The sequence below is a fragment of the Nycticebus coucang genome, chromosome 1 (genome assembly GCF_027406575.1).
Source record: "Nycticebus coucang isolate mNycCou1 chromosome 1, mNycCou1.pri, whole genome shotgun sequence".
NCBI classification, from domain to species: Eukaryota; Metazoa; Chordata; class Mammalia; order Primates; family Lorisidae; genus Nycticebus; species Nycticebus coucang.
In genome coordinates, this window is record NC_069780.1 from 19,863,811 (window position 1) to 19,890,467 (window position 26,657).

At 37.8% G+C, this 26,657-nt stretch overlaps 1 protein-coding gene across 3 annotated transcripts in view; it reads left to right on the forward strand.

The window, feature by feature from the left end:
• CCSER1 (coiled-coil serine rich protein 1) overlaps nt 1–26,657 on the forward strand; it is a 702,132-nt gene that overhangs the window by 505,597 nt on the left and 169,878 nt on the right. For all 3 annotated transcript variants that reach the window (XM_053607732.1, XM_053607875.1, XM_053607808.1), the window contains exon 7: nt 15,703–15,780. In XM_053607732.1, coding sequence (XP_053463707.1) covers nt 15,703–15,780 — 78 coding nt within the window. The remainder of the gene's footprint in view (nt 1–15,702; nt 15,781–26,657) is intronic.

Consider the following 26,657-nt stretch of genomic DNA (forward strand, 5'->3'; position numbering starts at 1 on the left):
CCCCTGCTGAGTCTGTGAACACTCTGAGGGAACACAATGGCCATAGAAGCCTCTGTGGCAAGACCTAGGAAAGATACATCCTCTAGGTCGTTTCCTGCCCATTAAACAGACAAAGCAGACACCCATTGTGGAGATTTGCATTTTACTGGGGCAGAGACCAAGGTAACAGCTGGAGCCCTGAGATATGGGCAGGAGCAATTACAGCCCTTAAGGGAAAGCAAAATCCTCTGTGGTGGTGATGAGAGGAAATGCCTTCCTGGCACCCAGTCCCTAGAGGAGATTAACGCCAGTGGCATTTTACTCCACAGTGAACTAACAGAGTTTAACACCTCCCTGGGAATCTGTGTGTGTGACTCCAGACAGGAGGCTGCCCCCAGACAAGGCTCAAATTTATGATTACTCAAACCCTTAAAGTTAATAATAATAACAACAGGAGCTGATATGCTCACTCAGAGAAACTGTCTTTGTTCCCTCCCTCAGCTTACCACCTGGGCAAAGAGATCTGAAAAAAAGCTGAGTGGAACAGACATGGGGCATTCCCTGGAGCCCACAAAGGCTGGGGGTCCCCTGAGCTCCCGCCTTTGAAAATTCTGTTCTGTGTCTTGTGTCTCTTTCTTTATCCTCGTTCCTAACTTGCCATTTCTTCAGTCGGTTGTGCCAGTTCCACAGGTCTTAGCAGACCCTCCCTGGGGTGGGACCCCAACATGCCAACACTTTGCTCTTGGGCGTCTCAGCCTTCAGAACTATGAACAGCACATTGCCGTGGTTTAACACCTGCCTATTTTATTGTACAACCCAAATGGTCTAAGACAGGATACCTCCTCAAAATTGCCTTTTTCACATGGGGAGTTAAATTATTATTTTAAAACAACACAGCAAAACTTAAAGGCATACTTAATGTGATTCATGCAAAGTAGAGGAGGTGATATTTTTGGTCGTCAGGATTCAACTAGTAGGACCTGAGAGATTCTGAGGAACATGAATACACAAATTCCCGTGATAGCCCGAGGAAGTCTGGACTACAACAACATACCGTAAATGAAGTAAACGGTACATCACCCCCAAATATTTGATGTTATACTATAGCAACATTTTGGCAATGGGTATAAATTTGAAGTGAATACTTTTTTTAATGCTCACTTCCTTGCATGGTTTTCATTTGTTGTAAATTGATTAGGTTGAGCTATGTGTATTTGTAACAAGATACGCTAAACTTCTTGGCCTTGCTGAAAGGATTTGTGAGAGAATAATTTAGGTGTAGCCATTTTGGTTTTGAAATAGCACAAGTTCAATGGTGGGTAGTTTTATAATCACATCCCTAATGTTACAGGCTTAGGAAAGAGGCAGGTGTCCTTGCTGAGACTCATAATTTCCTGACCACTGCAGCTCCTGCCTCCCTAATACATAGTGATTCCCGGTGTGAAGCTCATATGATCAGACTATACTACTTTCCACACCCTCTTTATTGCAGTCTTCATAGAAACCCAGAACACTGCTCTCTGTTCTTTGAACATCATAGATCCTTACTCATTTTTATTATTTCCTATGTTGCTTCTCACATAGGCCTCATTAATACCGGTAGATTACCCTCGCCTCACCGTGGACCTCAGGATGTAGAACTCCTGTTTTTTCTATGATCTTGTTATTCGTCCCAGCTCAGCCAGCATGCCCAAGTTGCTGGTAAAGCCACAGTATATTTCCACTAAGATGTCCACTTGGACTTTCACGCTTAACTTGAACAAACTGAATTACCGATTTTTACTCCAACTGTACTTTTTCTGTCTCTTCCCGCACTGAAGTCCTCCTTACTCTGTGCGTTTGCCCAGATAACACCTGGGAAATCATCTTTGACTTTCCTTTTCTTTCATAATACAGACTCAAGCCATCAGAAAATTCTGTCATTTCTTTCTAAAAAACATATTAAGTAGTCAACCAATTTCCACTACCTTCACTTGCTAAAAACAACCACCATTTCTGAATATATTATAATCACCTTCTAAGTTGTCCTTTAGCTTTCATGCTTGCCATTCTGAGTCTCTTCTTACAATATAGCCTTTGCTGTACTTTGTACATTACAAGTGAGTAATAAAATCCAGCCCACTCTGAAGGGGAGGGGCTTACACGAGAGTGCAATACAAGGGGACACTGGCAGACATCCTGGAAGCTGCCTACTCGGGAAACATAGCTATTTGTAATGACTGGTCCTGGCTCTCAGAATTTAAAGCTAAAAGCTTCCTATTGGTCTGCTCTGAAAGATAGAACACAGCTAGCTGTCTTTCCGTTTAAAAACTGCCAATATTATCCTACCTACCAACATTTAAACCCAAGAATGGAAAAGATACTCTTTCCTTTCAGTTCAATACTCTAACAGTCAAATCTGCTAATAAAAAAAATAGATCTGTGTTCAAGGTCAACCAGCAGCAGTGTGTACCTCCAGAGGCCCTGATACCTGCTGTGGAGTTTGTCTTTTCTGAGGTTGTTAGGACCCAGAGGCTTTGTTGAGGACCATTCTTCCCACAAGCCATCATTTCAGTCTCAGAAGAGCTAGTAAAAATAACTGCTTGCCTGGGGGAAAAGCCTTCATAAGCTGCAGACAGCCTTCCAGGTTAAGCCCTCTTAAGATCTGAGGCTTATTCAGACCGTAGTAGTAAAAAGCCAGGTGCACAGCTGCTGAGCAGGACACATGTTCTCTGCATGTGACTCTGCTGACAGAAGAAGAGTGAGCTGAACCAAGCACTTTGAGTTCATCCATCCCAAATTGATCAGCAAGAAATGTGATCCTTTCTTGGCTAGGGAGAGAAGCTGGAGTGTCATGCTAGCAGATTCTACGTCGAAGGAGAGCAGCAGGAATGAGGAATAAACGTCCATCAAACCTCAGAATCTTTCAGATGTTTTCTTTAATATGTAAATAAATAGATATTTCAGTCTTCAACTTCATTATTTATTTATTTATGTTTATGTTTAGAAAAGCCCTCCCCATTCCAGAATGACTGATAGGTAATGTTTACGCATATGTTCTTCAGGTGACTATTGTGAGTTTGATTTATTTTTAGAACTTCAATCCATTTAGAGTTTATTTTAGTTCAATTTAAGCATCCCCCCCCCCCATAGTTAACCAATTATCAAATCACAATAAACTGTCCAGCTTCTCAGGTAGTAGTAAAGAACAATACATTAGCTTTGAAGAGAAATTTATGATACACGTAAATTTATTTGAGTATGTGCGCCGTGTTTAACTGAGACTTTGTAACTCTACAAATATACTTAAAGAAATAATCGCGTAGCTGTTTTAACAATGTCATCGCAGCATTAATTATACTAAAAAAATAAAAATACAAAAGTGTCTAAAATTATGAGCCTGGCAGGATGAATGAGATTATACTTATATAATAGAATTTTATGCATTCATCGTGCCATACACTGAAAGAAGATATCTGATTTGAGAACAGTTCTGAGAATGTATTAATTAGGTACATAATTTAAGGGCAGTGTAAGGTGTGGCTGGGCACTAGTGATGGAACAGAGAAAGTGTCCTGGAGAAATGTGTTGTACCTTTTGAATTTTAGACTATGCAAATGTGTTCTCTAGTCTAAAGTAAATAAAAAAATACATATACTAAATTAAATAGTAGTAAATATACTTTTATATCCAGGCATTTTGTCACTAAACATCATGATGTTCCTAATTTTAAAATATATGATTCTTTAAGAATTTAGAAATTAATTTAAAAAGTTATTATCTCACTATCATATAAATATTGCTGACTTCTCAGCCTAAAATAGTGGCATGACTCTCAATTTTTTTCAACCAGTTCTAAATTTTTTATTTTATAATTTGCAGCTTCTTCCTACATAGTCATATGTTATATAGTGACATACGACTCTGCTAGAATGCTTAAATCTTAGGCACACTATTTAGTGAAAATTATTTGGCCATGTAGATGAGGATTATCAGTATGGCAAATATGTCCTTAGGACTTGGTTTCCTTTTTTTTATTTTCAAATAATATGAGGGTACAAATGTTTATTTAGGTTGCTTTGTTTTCACTTCTAAGGTCAAGTTCAAGCTGTAGTCGAGCCCTTCAGCAGGGAGCATGCTGAACCCTTTCACATTGTGCACAGTAGGTGAGAACCCGCCAATCACCTCCCTTCCACCCCACTCCTGTCCTCCTTCACATCCCTCCCCCTTGTTAGACTACGTTTGTGTTTTTTCTTTCCTATGGGTGTATATGTAGTTGTTTATATATTGGTTTTATATTAGTTTTTTTCCCCATTCTTGAGATACTTCACTAAGAAAAATGTTCTCCATATCCATCCAGGTAAACATAAAAGATGTAAAGTCTCCGTCTTTTCTTATGGCTGATGGCTGAATCCTATGGTATACATATTTCACTGTTTGATAATCTATTCATGAGTTGATGGGCATTTGGATTCCTCCCCTGACTTGGCAATTGTGAATTGAGTTGTAATAAACATTCTGGCACAAAGGTCTTTGTGGTAAAATAATTTTTGTTTTTCTGGGTAGATAACTAGTAATGGGATTGAGAAATCAAATAGAAGCTCAACTTTTAGTTCTTTAAGAATTCTCTATATTTCTTTCCATAAATGTTGTATTAGTTTGCAATTCCACCAGCGGTGCAAAAGTGTTCCCTACTCTCCACATCCACGCCAGCATCTGCAGATTCAGGATTTTGTGATGTGGGCTAATCTTGTTAGAGTTAGGTGACATCTTAGAGTGGTTTTGATTTGCATTTCTCTGATGATGAACAACAATGAACATTTTTTCATTTTGTTCCTCATTCATTTGTCCTCTTCATGCGCACTGAGAAATGGGGTTGTTGGCCCTTTTTTTGTTGATTAATTTGAGTTGTCTGTAAATTGTAGTTATCAAGGCTTTGTCAGATTTGTAGCATGCAAAAATCTCCTGTTCCAAAGGCTGTTTGCTTTGGTTGTGGTACCCTTAGCTGTGCACCTTTTCGCTCTATCAGATCCCATTTATTTATTTTTGGTGTTGTTGCAATTACCAGGGATGTCTTCTTCATAAAACCTTTTCCCAGACCAATATTGTCAAGTGGTTTCTTTCTCTGCATTTCCTGCCTGGGCTCTGTGGTTGAGTTACTTACTCTAAGGGGCGTTTCATCTTCGGCAGCAGCCTCTTGGCAATTCAGACAGAAACAGAAACACATTCTTATGACCTCAGCATCATTAGTGGAATGAGAAGCATCACTTTCTCAACATCCTAACATGATTCCCTGACTGAACATCGTTTAAATAATTTGGCCCTTGTGCCTTTTTCCCCACTTTGGTAAAAAAGGTTGACTAAGCCTTGATAATATGCTCAGACCTATGTTAAGGGTATTAAACCAATGCTGCTCAAAACAAGTCGATTGACACTATAGGAGAAATCACTCCCTGAAGAAAACAAAAATATTATTCATATAGTCAAATGAATTGGTTGCTAGGAAGCCAAAAATAGAAGATATAAACTGTAAGATTTTATGGAGAAAAAAAGATTGCATTTTCATGAAAAAAAAAAAAAAAGGACACAGGACCCTCGTAAAAAGTACAAAGTGCAAAGAGCTTGTCCTGATTAAGCAACTAAACTTAATTGATTTCCCATTGCTGGCATTTTGATTTACTACTGAAACAACAAAAGTAGGTATGGGGTATAATACACTATTTGAGCAATAAGGTGAGTGGAATCAGTTTCCCATGTGGCTCGCCTTGTTCCTCAAGGAGGTATACTGGCTTGTCCTTGTCAGCCCCCAGGAGCATTCTGCTCTTGTGTGGCTTCTGAGTGCTTCTCGTCATCCAAAGGGAAGCACTCAAATATGTTACCCCCTGGAGCTTTATGCCACATTTGGTTTCCTCTATTAGTTGACATGACTAATATGTGACAAAGCACGGTCCATTATTCATTTAATTGTTTTGAGTCATCCCCCAAAAACTTTCTCATCCCTGTGTGAATTGATGTAATTTAATCTCTGATGTCTCAGTCAACAATAATGGTCCCCCTAATACATACCTTTCTATGTTTAGATACAAAAATACTTAGCACCGTGTTCCAATTTCCTATAGTATTCAATACTGTGACATGCTGTACAGATCTTTTTTTTTTTTTTTTATAGTTGGGGATTCATTGAGGGTAGTACGATTGGTAGCCTAAGAGTAATAGGCTATCCTACACAAGGTTTGTCAATTAAGTTCATGACCTGGCCACTGTGAGCTTACATTGGAAGCACTGTACAGACAACTCAGTAAGGTTTCCTAACCTTGGTATGTCACTCTCCCACATCTGTTTTTTAGGCAATATGTAGCAGTGTCTTGATGAGTGGAGTTCATTATTGTTATGTAGTTTTGTGTGCTGTCATAAGAATATCGGGCTTGAATTGGGGCAATGAATAAACATTTGTAAATTTCTTGTAAAACTTTCTAAGAGTGGAAATGAAATTGGGGACATGTTAGTCCAAATTTATGGGGATAACACTATGAAGAAAATGGTCATGTATAAATGGATTAAATGTTTTTCTGAGGGAAGAGGAAGCATCCCTGATGAAGAAAGGTCAGGACAGCCTGTAACAAGAAGAACTGGTGAAAACATTGCAAAAATTCATCATCAAATTGTGTGTCAAATCGTTGGCTGACTGTGAGAAGCATAGCAACCAAGTAAACATTGATAAACAGTTAACAAAAACCTTAACTGAAAATCTTGGCCAACAGCTCATGGCTCTTGTGACCAGACAGTACACCAATTCACATGGCACTGTCTATGAGGGAGTTTTTAGCCCATAAGCAAACAACTGTATTGGAACACCCTCCTTCCCCACCTGGTCTGGCCCCCAAAGACTTTTTTCTTTACCCAAAGATGAAAGAAATAGTGAAAGGAAGAGATTTAGATGACGTTCAGGACATCAAAGATAATACAACAGCTTAGATGTCCATTCCAGAAAAAAAGTGGACTAGGCAGTGGCATTGCTGCACACCTTCTGAAGGGGAGGGCTTTGAAGGTGACCCTAGTAGCATTCAGCAATGAAGCATATAGCACTTTTTCTAGGATGAGTTCATAAACTCAATTGTCAGACCTCTTATAGTCTAAGTAAGTAGTAGGCCATCCCATCTTTTAATAGATTTGTCTAAGTACACGTTGTGTTGTTTGCACACTGACAAAAGCATGTGTTGACACATATCTCAGAACATATTCTCATATTTAAGCAACACATGAGTGTCCTAGGATAACAGGAAGCCTTACCTAGGTTTTATCACTGGGATGAATCACAGCAAAACTTACGATCTGAGGGTAGGGACGTCTGAAGTATACTTAGTATTTGTTGAATGGCTGAATGAATAAATGACTGAATTTTTACAGAAAATTGGCATGTCTAAACAAGAGAGAATATTTAAAAGAAAAATAGCCCCTTTGTACTACAGAAACCAAAATTATCTTATGTACTTTCTCAGAAATAACACCACTGGTTATTAAATCAGCAATCTACAGTAATGTGTGCATATTTTCTACATCATTTTCCGACTATGAAAGTACATGCTCCAATTAAAGTTAACATGTTTAGTTGAGCATTTAATTTTGTTATACCCAGAGAATTATTATAAAATTTACCTTACTGGCTTGAAATTTTTAAATATTTCACTTGCCCTTAAATCTGTTTATGCAGTCAAAAGATCTAAGCACAATTGATCATGTTTCACTTCAAGAAACCCTTATAAATAAACTTTGATCCCATAGGACAGATCCATTAATTATGCTTTCAGGGGAGGCATAATTAATGGATCTGTACTATGGAATTATGGTGTTCAGTAAATATTAATAATACAAACTCATTCTACCAAGCACCTTAGTAGTACCCAAACAAATAGATCATTTTATATGGCTGAAGCTTTTCTTCAACATTCCCATATGGATCATGAGAGCATGCTAAACAATTTCACATCAGCCTTTCAGTGAGATCTTCATAAAAGATTAAAGAGTCTTTGGCAGAGAGGTTATGCATCCTAATAAAATGGTCTGTCAAAGTTTATTTTTATGAAACTTTTAAAAGCCCTGCTAACAGCTTAGAAGCTATGAGTAAAAGGACTATATGTATTATAATCATGAATAGCCTGGTTATATTGCTAATGAAGAAAATTTTTTGGATAAGCTTTTTATTTTAGAATAGTTTCAGATTTGTGGAGAATTGTAGAGATAGCACCGACAATTCCCATATAGCCCTCCGTTAGTTTCTCCCCTTGTTATCATCCAGAGTACGTTTGTCACAACTTAAGATACCAACATTGGTACATTAATATTAATTAACCTGGAAAATATATTTGGATTTCACCAGTTTTTTTTTTTCCTAATGTCTTTTTTGTTATTCCAGGACCACAGCCAGAATACTGCCTTATAACTGTTCATTGTGATCTCTTAGTGATGTGGTCTGTGAAAGTTTCTCAGACTTCCTTTTTTTTCATAGCTTTGATTGTGATAGGGCGCACCAGTCAGATTTTTGGCAGAACTCAATTTGAGTTTGTCTGATGTTTTTCGCCTGAGTAGCAGTCTACTTCCTCCCAGCTGATTCTGGGAGGAAGACCATAGACACGCAGTCCCCTTCTCATCGCGTTGTACGTACCTGCTGTCCAGTGAGGTCAGCTGGAGCTCTTGGCATGTTTTTTCACTGCTGTCAGGTTACGTTCTCCCCTTCTCATGCTTTACTCTTTGAAAGCAACTACTAACTATAGCTAGGGATGGGAGACGGGGGTTTAGTTTCATCGCTTGAAGAGATGGAGAATTTGCAGAAATTAGTTGGACTTTTTTCAGTAAAAGGATTTGTCTTTTCTGCCCAATTTTTATTTATTGGATAATTCAAAAATTTCTTTGACTCATACTCCAATCACACATTTTTAGTTTGTTTTTCTAATTGCTCCAACTTTGGCATATGGAAGCTCTTTCATGTTGACTGCCTTATATCTTGGGTTTACCCCCATCCTTTTGATTTTTTGAGCATTTCCTTACTTTCTGATACAAGATGCTACAAGATCATTTTTCTTGCCCCATTCTGACTTGGAGTCAGCCGTTTCTGAAAGGGGCCCTGGTCACTTTGTTAGGGAAAAAACCCCAACCAAACAAACAAAAAAAAAGAAACAAGGTCTAAGTGCTGGATATTAATCATAAATATTTCCTTTAATAAATTAATACATTTCTCTAGAGTTAGAGAAAAACATTGTATGGCTTATATAATAGAATATTTCTAATAGGTGCATACTTGTAAAAATATTCTCATTCATCAGTTAAAAACTAATTCTATGAATTGATCAAGAATATTTCACAACTGACATTTAGTATTAAATTTTATATTATGTTATTATACACACAAACAAATGGCTAACTTGGAAATGATATACTGAGGATATTGATTGGTGTCAAGTCACAGATCACTTGTAAATCAATGGAGAGTTTTTCATTTCTTCATGTCAGAAGGCAGAACAGAATACTCTATTTCTCAACGCTATTAAAATGAGCACAGATTTATACAAGGTGTCCATAAAGTCCACGTATGATTTACTATGTTATAATATTTTAAATTGAACACGAACTTTATGTACACCCTGTATTCGTCAGTAACAAGTGTAATAGTAGGGGCTAAGAGAGAAGATGTGACACTCAAAATAACAACACTCTTTTCTGATTTAGTTTGAATAGTAGCTCTTACCCTTCAAGTGTCCTGCTCATCTAGGGGCACCATGTTGAATGTCATCACCCTCTTCTGGGTACTTTGCCCATTGTCAGCTAAGCAATGCCCTTTGAGATTGATTACATTTTATAATCAAACATTTAAACCATTATTTATAAGAACGGGTGACCTAACATTTCCCTAAATTGTTGTCTGAAATTTAACCTAGTAAAAAATTGCTATTATTATAACAAAAATATTTGCCTTCGTGTTCATTCTTTATTTGGGGGAAGACCAACTATTGGGATTTACAAGTCCTACCATTCACTCTGGGTTTTTTTTTTTGTTAATAGGCTTAACTTTGCTTATTTTTTTCACATCAACAATGACTCCTGTGAATTCTATTATAACTTCATTTTTGACAGAGTAGGTACTAGGCTGATAGCCAACCTTGGTACAAGGATATGTGACTCTGAGGATTTCAATGACATCATTTATCTGCTATTTCCGGCCTCTTGATAAATTGTCCTTGATTATTCATAAACATTTTAAGAAACCATCTCATAGGAGCCAAGAGAAGTTCTAATTCACCTTCTGTCACTGTTATCCTCTAGCATGATGTCATTGTCATGTAGCCTGTTGAAATTGCTTTACCAACATGATGTGTCAAGTGTGGATACGTTCAAGTGGCATGGTATTTGCATGACAGCTCTACCTGCTAAATTATATTTTATTCCATTGAAAAAATTAGAAAAAGGATAGTTTTGCCCATCTGCCTCTTGGAATTTTATTTAAAAGAACTCTTTCTGTTTCTGCAGGTGCCCTCTTTTTCCTCAAGGTCAAACATGGGTGGATATTAACAGAACCAGTCTCTGAGATGATAGACAAGTTGCTTCTTTTTTGCATTCCTGGACTCCTTCCCACCTAACGCTTCATTGCTTTCCCTCTGCTCACTACCCTGTTTCCCCGAAAATAAGACAGTGTCTTATTTTAAGGTGTGCTCCCAAAGATGCGCTAGGTCTTATTTTCAGGGGACATCTTATCTTTCCTGTAAGTAGGTCTCATTTTCGGAGGATGTCTTATTTTCGAGGAAATGGGGTATCTGCCCAGGACGTTCCATAATCACTCACTCTACTGAGGGTCGGGCTTATTACCTTAAACTTTTTGATACTTTAGTAAAATCTTTCTCCCTTTTCCTTAGCATACCTAAAGATAATATACCCATATTTTTATTTATTGTAATGAAGATATGGTTAAGACAGTAATAAATATTACATTCCCATATAATTTGAGATATTGGCTAAAATATCTGAGGATACTGGCAAAATACAAGTAACCTTTGAAAATCTTGTGCTAGATAATGCACAGTATAAAGATTGTATAAAAATTAAGGTTAGTTAATGTCCATTATACACAAAGAAATTGAAAAAAGCGCTTTCAAAAAATAAGTCTCTCACTCTACGATTCTGCAGCCATAATGTATTGAAGTGGAAATTTAGCTGGAAAAAAACCTAAAAGAACATCTTTGTGAACTTGAAGAAGGCTAAGATTTTGTATGGGGAAAAACAAAAGCACAAACTATAAAAAATAAAAAAGACAAAGAAATTGGAAAATTTGGCTGTTTTAATTATACTAAGAAAATAAAGATATAAGTCACAAACGAGGCAACAATTTTTGTAATAAATGCATATGAAAAAGATTTCATCTCCAAATAATCCAATGATAAAATAGGCAAATATGTGTATTTGAACAGAATCTTCATAAAATGTGTAATTTTACTAATAGTAAATGGACACTTGATGTGATGGAAATGAAAATTAAAACCACAGTAAGCTATCATTACACACTTATAGAATGGATAATTTTTCTTATTTGATGGTATACTATTCAGCCATTTAAAAAGGTGGAGACTTTAACCTGAATTGAGGTGGAACACATTCTTCTTGGTAAAGTATCACAAGAATCCAGTGTACTCAATTCTAATATGAAGCCAGTAGATGATTTAATACATAGCCTCATAAGGGAAAAACTCAAATCAATTCAAGGTGGGGGGTGGGGGAATGAGGGAGCGAGGGGAGGAGCGGAGGTACATCTTGGTGTACCAAAAGGACTGTAAGAGGGACTTTACCTAAAAAATGATCAGTGTAACCTAATTCTTTATGCCTTCAATGAACCCAAAACAATAAATAAAAATATTGATGGGTATAAATATTTTTGTTACGTGGATAGCTTTTGAATAATTTTCTTCTAAAGAATGACAATACCAATGTTGGTGAAATTCAGTGCAAGTGGAAGTGCTAAATACTACAACTCTTTTGAAAATTAGTTGTCAATTTCCTATAAAATTAGCACAATACTAGATACAAATTGACCAGAAACCCCAGAAATTTCGATGGTAAGTATTTATTCAGAGAAATAAAAACTTGTGTTCACAAAGAGATACATACATCTATGTTCAGCATGGAGATTTCAGAATAGCCCAAAATGGGAAGCAACAAAATTTCATTAACAGGTGATTGGATTAGGAAATTCTGGCCCACCATGAAATTGTATGTAATATTTTGAAAGGATAGACTGCTAACCTAAGCAACAAAATAACATAATGAATTTTAAAATCATTTTTTCTGAGTGAAAAAGTCAGATTCAAAACAGTTCATGCTGTATATTTCTATTTGTATGAAATTCTAGAGAAGATGAATAAAAAAAACCCTATCATTATAGAAAATATGTCATTGTTTTCTGGGACCAGGGATAGAGGACAGCTGAATAAAGGCATGTGAGGGAACATTTTGAGATGAAAAAAAAAAATGTTATATATCTTGATTTTGGTAGTGGTTAAACATGTGAACACATTTGTCAAAACTTACCCAATTGTACACTAAAAGGTTGTATTATATCATAGGAACATTATATTTCAATAAAATTAATTTTAAAAAGTGGTGATTTGGAAGTGAGGGATGAGATCGTTTGCAAATTTGGTAGAATTATATTCTAAAAATAGCAACAAAGAAGCAAATAGTTCTTCAAAGTAAATAGTTTCTTCAAATGAAAGAATTCTAGGGACAATGACAACAGGGTGATGTTCACCAGAATATCTCTGACAGGCTCAAAAATAAATGCTTAGTTTGATTTTATCATTGAACTTAAAGATCACATTAATGTTAAGCTCAATTGGAGAAAAATAAAAGAAAACTTAGTCTGTATGGGATAGAAATAGAAATTAGAGAATTATACCAATGAGGTGAAATAATATTTAAATGTGGAAAAATGTTAGATTCATGTTACATATTCACCGTAACATTGGAAAGAAGTAGGTTGCCTATTGGACTTAGAACAAGAAAAGCAGAGTAAGGGTACTTGTGAGAATTAGGATAATCTTCTTATAACATGTCAAAAATATCTCATGCATTTTCCAATGGGCCAAAATACCCAAATGTTTCGTGAGAATTGAGGTGATCCCTTCTATTGGGGTATTTGCTTCTTTTAGAGCATAGCTGTTCTGTTTTCGCATGGGATTCATTGTTACATTATTACAAACCAAAAATGTATCAAAAACAGGTGAAGTCATTATTTCAACAAACTATTTTATAAAGAATATTGTGGAGTAACAGATAGAGTTATCTTTTATAAACATCAAATGTAACTTGTGAAGTTTTTTTATTAGTTTGTGTTTAGATACACAATTGCATCCATATTGCTACTATTGAATGACAGGGTAAAGGATCGACATATAAAATATAGATATGTCTTAGTTCCAGTGGGTTTACAATAATATTTTGTCTCGAAGAGTAACAAAGTGAGATGACATCTAAATTGCAGATCACTGAAGAGCAAATGGGAAAACAATAAGATAAAAATGAAGATACTTTTATTTAATTCTTTCCTATGTATTTCTCAACTTGATAATTAAGTGCAGCTTATCAGATGTCATATGATATTGATCTGTTTTTCAAAATACATATCTCAAGGTTTCCTAAGAGCAATAGAATTAAAGTGTCACACTGTGAGAGGAATCTGAAAGTTACAGGTAGAATACAGTTTACTTTAAGAATGACATTGAGGGCGGTGCCTGTGGCTCAGGGAGTAGGGTGCCGGTCCCATATGCCAGAGTTGACGGGTTCAAACCCAGCCCTGGCCAAAAACCACAAAAAAAAAAAAAAAAAAGAATGACATTGAAAGAATCAGTGTTACATGATGCCAAGTTTGAGTGGGTTTTCTACAATCCTTTGAATTGTACATTTATTTCGGGGAAGTTGTTGGAAACCTCAACCTTTAAAGACGTTCACCATGAATCTTATTTTGAGTTTATTAAAATAGAAGTTAAAAACATTCTTTGGCAAGAATGTGATCCAGGCTTATACATTTTCACAACTGAATGTCACCTTTGTCTTCTGACAATATAATTTTAAGGGCATAACATTTGAATAGATTATGCATACTATCAATACTGTAGGCAGATTACAGGATTTTCAACCCTGTACTAACTACATTATGTCACATGCTGAATTCTCATAAAAAATCTAACATTGTGGATGGAGCTGGAACATATTCTTCTTAGCAAAGTATCTCAAGAATGGAAGAAAAAGTATCCAATGTACTCAGCCCTACTATGAAACCAATTTAAAACTTTCATATGAAAGCTATAACCCAACTATAGCCCAAGAAGGGGAAAGAGGAGAGGGATGGAAGGGGAGGGGGGAGGATAGGTAGAGGGAGGGTAATTGCTGAGACCACACCACAGTGCATTTTACAAGGGTACATGTGAAATTTACTACGTGTAGAGTATAAATGTCTGAACACAATTAAAAAAAAAATCTAACATTGAGAGAAGCCCAAGTCTTTTTCTTACATTAGAATCCAGCAAAAAATTAGTTGGTAAGACAAGTTTCATTCACTATTATATCACATAATCACATACTTGAGAGTCAGCACTTATAGTATTTCCTGGTTTTGATGAAATAAATGCCCTAGAACTCTGGATAATTTTAAAGTCAGTAACTAATCCTCCTGGTATATATATTTCCCTGCTTCCTTTAACATACTATTGTTCAATTTTTACTTTGTTTCCTCCTGAAGGCATGTTAACTTTTTGTACAACCTTTTATCAGTGTCTAAAATAAGTATGGAACATGCTATATGAAAATTACACTGAGTATTTTGATTTCTGTGTTTACATTTACCCTGGGTTTTTGGACTACATGATAAATTCCTAACCCCTAATTCTTTTCTACACTAATGTCTAATTTATTTGAGAAGTTTTAATTGATTGTATTTTTAAAGGACTATACAATGTACATTAGCAACATTGAAATAATTGCTGTATATTGGTGTATATCTTTTGTTATTAAATATTTTGTTGAACAGAATGTAAGAAAGGTTGTAAAATGTCAGGGGCTTAGAATTTATTAATTTAAAAAATTTAATATACGCCTGTAGTCCCAGCTACTCGGGAGGCTGAGGCAAGAGAATCGCTTGAGCCCAGGTGTTGGAGGTTGCTGTGAGCTGTGTGAGGCCACGGCACTCTGCCGAGGGCCATAAAGTGAAACTCTGTCTCTACCAAAAAAAAAAAAAAAAAATTTAATATAGCTTGAATTTGTGATTATATAAATTAATGACAGATATGTTTACATAATTTAAAAACCTGGGTATAATAATTTAAGTCTACATAGAGGAAAAAATGTGAAATCAGCCTGAAAGTCATTGAAATAGAAATTTAACATCATTACAGGTAGATTAATAGTTTAATTTTCAAAAATGGTAAAAATACAAGTTCAGCAAAGATAGTGCTTAATACCACCCTAACACAAAAAAAGGCCATTATATTTAACGAAATGCACTGAAAGTGTACATGGAGAGTGATTATTTGACTAATTTCCCATCTAATTACTTCTATAATAGAAATGATTCATTGCATAATCATGATATAATTTTTCATACATCCATATATTTTTTATTTTAATAAGAGGGAGAAGATTCTGAATTAAGACAAATAAAAATGACTGCAGAAAGATCCCTTATGTTTCATTCTGCTTCTCTTGCAGAGTGCAGACATGAGCCCGGCCAGCAGCACAGCGTCACTTCCTGTCAGTCCTCTTACTGAAGAGCCAGTGCCTTTCAAGGTAACAAAAGAAGCAAATACAAAATAATTATTTATAAGATCTCAGGGTCGTTAACAAAGAGTTCAAATTAGATACGTTATGCATAGATGATAAGGTGAACTTTAGTTAAAATGAGTTCCTTTTTGTTCCATTGTCTGTCTAGTGCTACTAAAGGTAAAGGTCTGAAATAAACTACGACTTCAGGAAACAGTTGTTTGCTTTACATGTTAAGAGATGGGGATTTTATCGTAATGGTGTTATTCACATAAATTAGAGGTCCCAAAATTTTGCTTATGTTAATTTAAGTGATAGGTTGAGAAAGAATCTTTTATTTAGTGGTTAAATTTTCATTGGCAATGCTAGGTCACCAATAGTTGATGATGTCATTGCTATGAAATAATAGTCCAAGTCAGGAACGGATACATGGTATTTCCTCAAACCCATTGTATTTAGTAAGTGTTTAAGTATTGAACCCGTGTTTAAGTGGTACGACTAGCCCTATTCTTTAGTTTGGGATGCTATATACATTATAGTTAGGAAGAAGTTTTGATTTTCCCTTTAAGATTAAATATTTCTCTTTAAACCAGATCTTGAAGATCAGTGATTTTATGCTTGCACTAGAGATATTTAGATATCATTAGGATTGTTACATGTAAAAGCAATCTTTACAATCATGAGAAAAACAAACCTTAGAAGGTTGAGATGGTACATTTACTTAAGTTCACTGCTTTCAATAAAACTTGTTTTAAAGACTGATAAGCATTTGGAGGTTCATTATAACTTTCCAGGTTGTTTTATTTTATCTCAAAATTATAATTGGGATGTTTCTTCTTCATAGAAGGACTTGTGGAGTGGCTGGCATGGGTTACCATTAAGTTAATATTTGCTATAGAGTTGAAATAAAAATTATTAGAAGGCAATGAATTCCATTAGGAATATATAGTTTTGTATTTATGTAGTTATTTTGCCAAATGATAGACAAGTAACTATTAAAAGCTCATTTCTATACCAGAGAATTGTTAAATAATAAACAATATGTTGATTATATATTTTCATGAGAAATATATCCTTTATTATTACATACACACAAAAGAGAAAATACTAGTAATGTTACAAACTTCATAGTATATGGGACAAAGTTTCAAGAAGCGTATCTTTAACAAGGCTTTAATTGAATTCTCAAAGTTTCATCAGGAACTATTTTCTCTTTTCAATATATCGATGATGACTATAGTCTTCAAAAATTAATGTCTTTTAGCAGAGGCTAAAAGTGTCTGATATATTCAGAATATGCTGACATAAAGCTAAAATGAATATAATTTTTAAATTTCTCTAATGAGTCCTAAAAAAATCAGTATTTTGTTTATTTATTTATTTATTTTTGGTTAATGTAAATTGGCTTATAGGAAATTAAAACTCCCAAGTGCTTATTATATGTACTATTGGATTTTGATGGCCAACATATTTAGAACTTCTTGATTTGTTTCTTTTATGGAAGAAATATTATTCACATTTTTTTACAAATTTTTATCACCTATCTTTCTAATGTCTGAAAGTCTCTAAATTCTGAAATAAAACTCCAGTAACTGCTTCTTTTCTTTTCATTTGTAAATTGTCATTATGTAAATGAGTAATAGCACACTTATTTATCTTTATATAAATACAAAATATATGGAAAGTATTTTGAGTAGTACCTTAACAGTGTAGTGCATCACAATATCAAAAATGGGTTGCAAACTATTTAACATATAGAAGACAATTAAGTTTTCTTTAACTATATCTTGAAAGTACCTGATATTGTAATTCACATGTATCTTAAACTTGGGTTAAAATTATGTTGTTTTATTGACAAGGTAACTAGGAAGAATGTTAAGTTTTCTCCTCATTCTTGATGAATGTGACAAGAATGTTACATTTCATGTTAAAATATGACTCATTCTCTTTACTTTAGCTTTTTTTCTGAAATATACTGAGTCTATCACCCAACCACATCTACACTAATATAAAAGAACAAGGCCAGGAGGTGCCTATAGCTCATGGGAAAGGCGCTGGCCACATACACCGAGGTTGGCAGGTTGGAACCCGGCTCGGGACAGCTAAAATCAACAGTGACAACTGCAACAAAGAAATGGAGGGATGTTTTGGTGGGTGCCTGTGGTGCCAGCTACTTGGGAGGCTGAGGCAGGAGAATCTCTTTAGCCCAAGAATTTGAGGTTGCTGTGAACTGTGACGCCATAGCACTCTACCAAGGGTGACATAGTGAGATTCTGTCTCAAAATGAAAAAAAAAAGGAAAAAAAAAAAAAAAAAGAACTAGGCCATGGGAGATAATCTTTCGTGGATGGTTAAGGCGGTTGTTTTTTTCTCTTCTCCGGGAAAGGGGATTCCATCCATTTTCTTGGTTGATTTTGGAAGCTGTCAGAACAGCTGGAGGAAGAGACCTTGTTTGTGGTCATGTATTTATCAATGGGAATACTATCCCAAAACACTGTCCTTGGAATGATTCAGATTCAGTTGATTTTTAACTACACTGTTTAAAATATAGACAAATGGAGTATTTTAAAAACAAACAAACAAACAAGAAAACCTAAAAGGTCAGGTGTGGTGGCTCATGCCTGAAATCCTAGCATTCTAGCACTTTGGGAGGCAGTGGCAGGAGAATTGCCCAAGTGCAGGAGTTCAAGACAAGCCTGAGCAAGAGCATCACCCCATCTCTACAAGAAAAAGAAGGACGGAAAGGAGGAAGGGAGGAAAGAAAGAAAAAGGAAAAGAGAAAAAAAGGAAGAAAGGAGAAAGAAAGATTGGCTAGGTGTGGTGATGCATACAGATGCTGCATGTAGTCCCAGCTGCTTGGAAGGCAGAGTCAGGAGGATCAGAGTGGCCCAGGAGTTTGGGGTCGCCCTGAGCAAGGATGATGCCACGGCACTCTAGTCCTGATGACAGAGCAAAACCCCGTCTCAAAACAAAACAAAAATTTTCAAAAAAGTTAATAATTACTTTTCTTCTGACATATATACCTGTGTTCTTGACTTGAATGTTACATGAGAAATTGGGTGTTGTTAGGAATGTATCACAGTAAGATATAGTAAATTGAATACAGAAGAAAATGGGATGGTGTCCTGAGGAATATTGCAAGGAGTTGAGAGAGGTAGGTTACACTTTAGAGAGCAATTCAATTTCATTTGTGACCGGATGTTTTCTTTTTTTCCCAATAAAGCAGTGTTTCCCCACTCTATTAAAACTTATTTTTCAAATTTAATAATGTATTAAATGTATTCTGTATTTCTTCATCATGTACTTCTTTACCATTCCCAAACTGCTCGTCGGTTTCCACTACACTTGTGCTTACTGTTTAAAAAACAATGTTGTTGTGTTTTTTTGGCTTAACTGGTTCACAAATAAGGGAATTTCTCTCTCACACACACACAGTCTATCCAGTCTTATCTCAAACAATTGGGAGGTCTGAATACTCTCCGTAGCTCTTTTCTTATAGAACTACTTGGTCAGAAGTGAGTAGGGTTTCTCCATCTGTGCTGGGCATGGGAATTCCACATCACCACAGTCCTTAGCATCTTCCGTGGGATTCATGCCAGACCATGAAAGAGTTTGAGTATATTCCTTCATGGAAGGTAATGTATGGTTCACAGTCCCCCACATATACTACATGTAATACACTTATAGATTTCCCTGTCAATCTCTTGCTGTTGATAGATTCTAGGATTCCAAATTCTTATCATTTTTCAGACTATTATTAGGAGCACATATTTGGAAATGAAAGGAAAACGTATTATCATTCCCTTCCTGGTCGCCACTTGTCGGGGCCCCAGGCTGGCCAAGTCTCCAGCCCTGGCTTCTTCTATGGTCTGGACATGAACTGCTGAGCTACCTTGCTCAGGAACAATTACCCTTAGGTGCCTGAGGGCTATTCGCTTTAGCAGAAGGTAGAGAGAGAGAGAGACAGTATTTGAGGGAGAGAAGCAGTCTTAGTAAGGGAATGGGTATTAGCAGTCTTAAATCTCAGAGAAATGCTGTGCAGGCGTCCCACGGGCAGGAGAAGTGGTAGAGTCGGAGTGAGAGGGTCCGTGAAAGAATGAGCATGCCCCTCCTGACTGCCCGCTCCTGCATCCCTTCTTACGGATGTGATACCCTGGCTACTTGCACCACAGGTGTAGAGACTGCTAATCACTGATCGTGAGCTCTCATGTTAGGAGAGCTGAATCCCTCTTTGCCCTTATCATCAAGGTGTTACATTACAGAGATGTTCCATGTGTTTCTTATGATTACTGAGTGTTCCATGCTTCTAGCTTGCTTCTCCTTCCCCTATGCTATATGATCTACTACATGTATACCCTTTAAAAAAAAATAGAGACGCTTCGAGACAAGTTGGGGGACTGAAGCCAGCTTTCAACAGAGGCTCCCGTCCAGAAGGAGAGTTAAGGGACAGGAATTTAGTAAGTATCCTGGTGGACTTGAGCCACACCAAGAGAGAAGGTTGAAGAACGCACATCAACACCACTGAGGCAAGCTGTGATCACAAGGACGCAAACAAAAGGTACAAAATCCACCACCAAGCGGACGGGAGTCCCCCTCCCCCATGAGACCGGCTCAAGAGCCCCACAATTAAACAAACGGGCAGAAATTAAAGGCCCTCCCACTACACTCCACGGGAGAGACCTTCTAAAAACTGGACCTACCTCCCTTACTGGGGTGCCGTGGCGTTCTCCTGCCGGGCATAAAACTGAATAAAACTTTAAAAATCCTTTGCCGGCAACCCTGAATCCCCAACACTCCCCTCCCGCCCACTGAGGTCTGGAGGCCTGTCCCCCAGGAGTTCGGATTCTTGAGTGATTTCTCAAGGGGAGTGGACAGTCCCCGAGTTGCGACTGGTCAGCATTGACTCTGAGGCACACGAGTGAGGAGAGGGCAACGGGCTGAGGGGGAGTCACGCCTCAGCGGCACTTCCCTGCGGTGCGGTGCAGCAGCCCTCCCCGGGCAACATTAAAACTGAATAAAACTCCAGCTTCCCTGCTGAGCACCCCTACTCTCACTCGGGGTCTGGAGGCCTATCCCCCAGGAGTGCGGATCCTTGGGTGATTTCTCGAGGGGAGTGCACAGTGCCTGAGCTGCGTCAGGTCAGCGCTGACTCTGAGACACGTGAGCGAGGAGAGGGCACTCTGCCGAGGGGAAATCAAGCCTTGGTGGCACTTCCCTGCGGTGCGGTGCAGCAGCCCTCCCCGGGCGGGCAACAGTACAGCCGGGCATAAAACTGAATGAAACTGTAGCTTTCCCCCCACTCCCACTCGGGGTCTGGGGGCCTGTCCCCCAAGAGTTCGGATTCTTGGGGGATCTCTCGAGGGGTGTGGACCCAGCATAAACTGCGGCTGCTCAGTGCTGACTCTGGGGCGCGAGACAGAGGAGAAAAGGGTCGGCTGAGTGCCCACACCAGAGCGGCAGTTCCCTGGAGGCAGAGCAACAGCCGTTTTTTTTTAACGGCAGAACGGCTCACTTCTGGATATTCTGAGGCCACACCCCCTGTCTCCCTGGGCAACCAGAGGAGGCCACGGGTGAGCGGGGGATTTCCTGCACTGCTCACAAACCCGGGAAGCTTCCAGGGCAGGGCCGACCCAGAGAGGTCATCGGACGCAAACCTTCAGCAGCAAAGAGGGCACAAACCTCCAGCAGCAAAAACGTTTGAACTCACAACAGCCCGTCTTCTGTAGGCGATTTTGGCAGGAACAGCGACAGAACCCGCAAAGTTGTCTGTTCTGTTCTGTTAACAGCACCCATCAGGAACGCGGCTAAGCCTGAGTGAACACCTCCTTCCCATCACCTGCATCAAGCACTCAAAGATGTCAGGCCCCATCTCCTCCTGCTAGATAGCGGCAGACTGTGGGGGCCTGGCAGACTTCCTTGCAGTTCAGGCAGGTGCAAACCCCTGGAGTGTCTGTTCACTGCAGGCAACTGGGTTAGCCATCTGCAGAGATACCAGTGACTGGGTCCGATGGAGGGGCAAAGTGGGGAAGGAGACGTCAACCTTCCCAGACTGCTCTGTTTGCTGGGTGGCTCCTCCTGACTCCACGCTGCACTGGGACGAGCCATGTCAGAGGAGTCACCAAGCCCCTGTGATCCAGTTCCCAGAGACCTCTTGAACTCTCCCACCCGAGACAGGTGCCAATTGAGACAGTTGATTTGGACCTTTTGAACTGGGCTAACAGACTGAGGACTTTTCAGGCGGTGCCCTGGGTGTGCGATTGTAGGAAGGTTTGATTCTCCTTTTCCAACTGGGGCCAGAGGGGGGCAGGCAGGGTGACTTAACTGCTGATTTTTCCACACAGCTGAGACTTCAAGCCAGAGTAGAAGTTGCAATAGGATTGAACAGAAACCAGCTGAAAACAAGACAGAACCACTTAGCTCCACCACACAAGACAGGGCCCCAGTTTCTCAGGCCACAACACTGTACGGGCCCTTGATAAAGCCCCAGGGGAAAAATCAAAGGGAGTAAAATAACCATGGGGCGAAATCAGCGGAAAAACTCTGGTAACATGAATAACCAGAATAGATCAACCCCCCCAAGAAAAGATACGGCAGATGTGATTGAAGATTCCATTCATAAACAACTGGCTGAAATGTCAGAAATTGAATTCAGAATTTGGATTGCAGACAAGATTAATAAAATGGAATTAGGAATTCGAGGAGAAATTCAAAAGTTGTCTCAAGAATTTAACGAATTTTTAAGACAAAACCACCAAAGACATAGACACACTGAAGCAAGAACTTACAGCCCTCAAAGATATGAAAAATACAGTAGAATCCCTCAGCAACAGAATGGAGCAAGCAGAAGAAAGGATTTCTGACATTGAAGATAAAGTCTTCGAACGCTCCCAATCTCTCAAAGAGGAAGAGAAATGGAGAGCAAAAACGGATCACTCACTCAGAGAACTCTCAGATAATTTGAAAAAAAGCAATGTACGAGTTATTGGGATTTCTGAGAATGATGAAGTGGCCTTGAAGGGCACAGAGGCCTTTCTGCATGAAATTATGAAAGAAAATCTTCCAGACATGCCAAGAGATTCTGAAATTCAGATAGCAGACAGCTTCAGAACCCCAGCACTTTTCAACCCCAATAAGTCATCCCCCAGACATATCATAATTAGCTTCACTAAAGTTAACATGAAAGAGAAGATTCTCAAAGCAGCCCAGTGAAAGAAAACTATTATGTACAAAGGTAAGAATATTAGAATAACTGCAGATCTCTCTGCTGAAACTTTTCAAGCCAGAAGAGAGTGGTCATCAACTTTTAATCTCCTAAAGCAAAATAACTTTCAACCCAGGATCTTGTATCCAGCTAAACTGAGTTTCATCTATGATGGAGAAATTAAATACTTCAATGACATTCATATGTTGAAAAATTTGCCATAAGTAAACCAGCTCTTCAGGATATTCTCAGACCTATCCTCCACAATGACCAACCCAATCCTATACCACAAAAGTAAACTCACTCAGAAACTTCGGATCAAACTCCAACTTCCACACTGGCGAAAGGATTAAAAATGTCCACTGGACCTTTGAAAAACTCGATACCCAAAATTCCACCAGAATTATCAATACTCTCCATCAATGTGAATGGCTTCAACTGTCCTCTAAAGAGGCATAGGTTAGCTGACTGGATACAAAAACTCAAGCCAGATATTTGTTGCATACAAGAGTCACATCTCAACTTAAAAGACAAATACAGACTCAGGGTGAAAGGATGGTCATCCATATTTCAGGCAAATGGTAATCAGAAAAAAGCAGGTGTTGCAATTTTATTTGCAGATACAGTAGGCTTTAAACCATCAAAAGTAAGGAAGGACAAGAATGGTCACTTCATATTTGTTAAGGGTAATACTCAACATGATGAGATCTCAATTATTAATATCTATGCACCCAACCAGAATGCACCTCAATTTATAAGAGAAACTCTAACAGACATGAGTAACTTGATTTCCTCCAGCTCCATAATCGTCGGAGATTTCAACACTCCTCTGGCAGTGTTGGATAGATCCTCCAGCAAGAAGCTGAGCAAAGAAATCTTAGATTTAAACCTAACCATCCAATATTTAGATTTAGCAGACATCTACAGAACATTTCATCCCAACAAAACTGAATACACATACTTCTCATCAGCCCACGGAACATACTCCAAAATTGACCACATTTTAGGTCACAAGTCTAACCTCAGTAAATGTAAAGGAATAGAAATTATTCCATGCATCTTCTCGGACCACCATGGAATAAAACTTGAATTGAGTTTTATTCAAGGAATCTGCATACTCATACAAAAACTTGGAAGTTAAATAACCTTATGCTGAATGATAGCTGGGTCAGAGATGAGATTAAGAAAGAAATTGCCAATTTTTTGGAACAAAATGACAATGAAGACACAAACTATCAGAACCTCTGGGACACCGCAAAGGCAGTTCTAAGAGGGAAATTTATAGCACTGCAAGCCTTCCTCAAGAGAACGGAAAGAGAGGCAGTTAACAACTTAATGGGACATCTCAAGCAACTGGAAAAGGAAGAACATTCCAACCCCAAACCCAGTAGAAAAAGAAATAACCAAAATTAGAGCAGAATTAAATGAAATTGAAAACAAAAGAATAATACAACAGATCAATAAATCAAAAAGCTGGTTTTTTGAAATGGTCAATAAAATAGATAAACCTCTGACCAACCTAATCAGAAAAAAAAAGAGTAAAATCTCTAATATCATCAATCAGAAACAACAAAGACAAAATAACAACTGACTCATCAGAAATCCAAAAAATCCTTAATGAATATTACAAGAAACTTTATTTTCAGAAATATGAAAATCTGAAGGAAATTGACCGATACTTGGAAGCACGCCACCTTCCAAGACTTAACCAGAATCAAGTGGAAATGTTGAACAGACCCATATCAAGTTCAGAAATAGCATCAACTATACAAAACCTCCCTAAAAAGAAAAGCCCGGGACCAGATGGTTTCACGTCAGAATTCTACCAAACCTTTAAAGAGGAATTAGTACCTATATTACTCAACCTGTTCCAAAATGTAGAAAAAGAAGGAAGACTACCCAACATGTTCTATGAAGCAAACATCACCCTGATCCCCAAACCAGGAAAAGACCCAACAAGAAAAGAAAATTATAGACCAATATCACTAATGAATATAGATGCAAAAATATTCAACAAGATCCTAACAAACAGAATCCAGCAACACATCAAACAAATTATACATCATGACCAAGTTGGTTTTATCCCAGGGTGTCAAGGCTGGTTCAATATACGTAAATCTATAAATGTAATTCAGCACATAAACAAATTAAAAAACAAAGACCATATGATTCTCTCAATTGATGCAGAAAAAGCTTTTGATAATATCCAGCATCCCTTCATGATCAGAACACTCAAGAAAATTGGTCTAGAAGGGACTTTTCTTAAACTGAAAGAGGCCATCTACAGCAAACCCACAGCCAATATCACATTGAATGGAGTTAAATTGGAATCCTTTCCACTCAGATCAGGAACCAGACAAGGCTGCCCATTGTCTCCATTGCTTTTCAACATCGTAATGGAAGTTTTAGCCACCGCAATTAGGGAAGAAAAGGCGATCAAGGGTATCGATATAGGGTCAGAAGAGATCAAACTTTCGCTCTTCGCAGATGATATGATTGTGTATCTGGAAAACACTAGGGACTCTACTACAAAACTCCTAGAAGTGATCAAGGAATACAGCAGCGTCTCAGGTTACAAAATCAACATCCATAAATCGGTAGCCTTTATATACACCAACAACAGTCAAGTTGAAAAAGCAGTTAAGGACTCTATCCCATTCACAGTAGTGCCAAAGAAGATGAAATATTTGGGAATTTACCTAACAAAAGACGTGAAAGATCTCTATAAAGAGAACTATGAAACTCTAAGAAAAGAAATAGCTGAAAATGTTAACAAATGGAAAAACATACCATACTCATGGGCTGGGAAGAATCAACATTGTCAAAATGTCCATACTACCCAAAGCAATATATAATTTCAACGCACTCCCTATTTAAGTTCCACTGTCATATTTTAAAGATCTTGAAAAAACAATACTTCGTTTTATATGGAATCAGAAAAAACCTCGAATAGCCAAGACATTACTCAGAAATAAAAACAAAACAGGAGGAATCACACTACCAGACCTCAGACTTTACTACAAATCGATAGTGATCAACACAGCATGGTATTGGCACAAAAACAGAGAAGTAGATATCTGGAACAGAATAGAGAACCAAGAGATGAATCCAGCTACTTACCGCTATTTGATTTTTGACAAGCCAATTAAAAACATTCAGTGGGGAAAAGATTCCCTATTTTAACAAATGGTGCTGGGTGAACTGGCTGGCAACCTGCAGAAGACTGAAACTGGACCCACACCTTTCACCATTAACTAAGATAGACTCTCATTGGATTAAAGATTTAAACTTAAGACATGAAACTATAAAAATACTAGAGGAGAATGCAGGGAAAACCCTTGAAGAAATTGGTCTGGGTGAGTATTTCATGAGGAGAACCCCCCGGGCAATTGAAGCAGCTTCAAAAATACACTACTGGGACTTGATCAAACTAAAAAGCTTCTGCACAGCTAAGAACAGTGTAAGTAAAGCAAGCAGACAGCCCTCAGAATGGGAGAAGATATTTGCAGGGTATATCTCTGACAAAGGTTTAGTAACCAGAATCCACAGAGAACTCAAACGCATCAGCAAGAAGAAAACAAGGGATCCCATTGCAGGCTGGGCAAGGGATTTGAAGAGAAACTTCTCTGAAGAAGACAGGCTCACGGCCTTCAGACATATGAAAAAATGCTCATCATCTTTAATCATCAGAGAAATGCAAATCA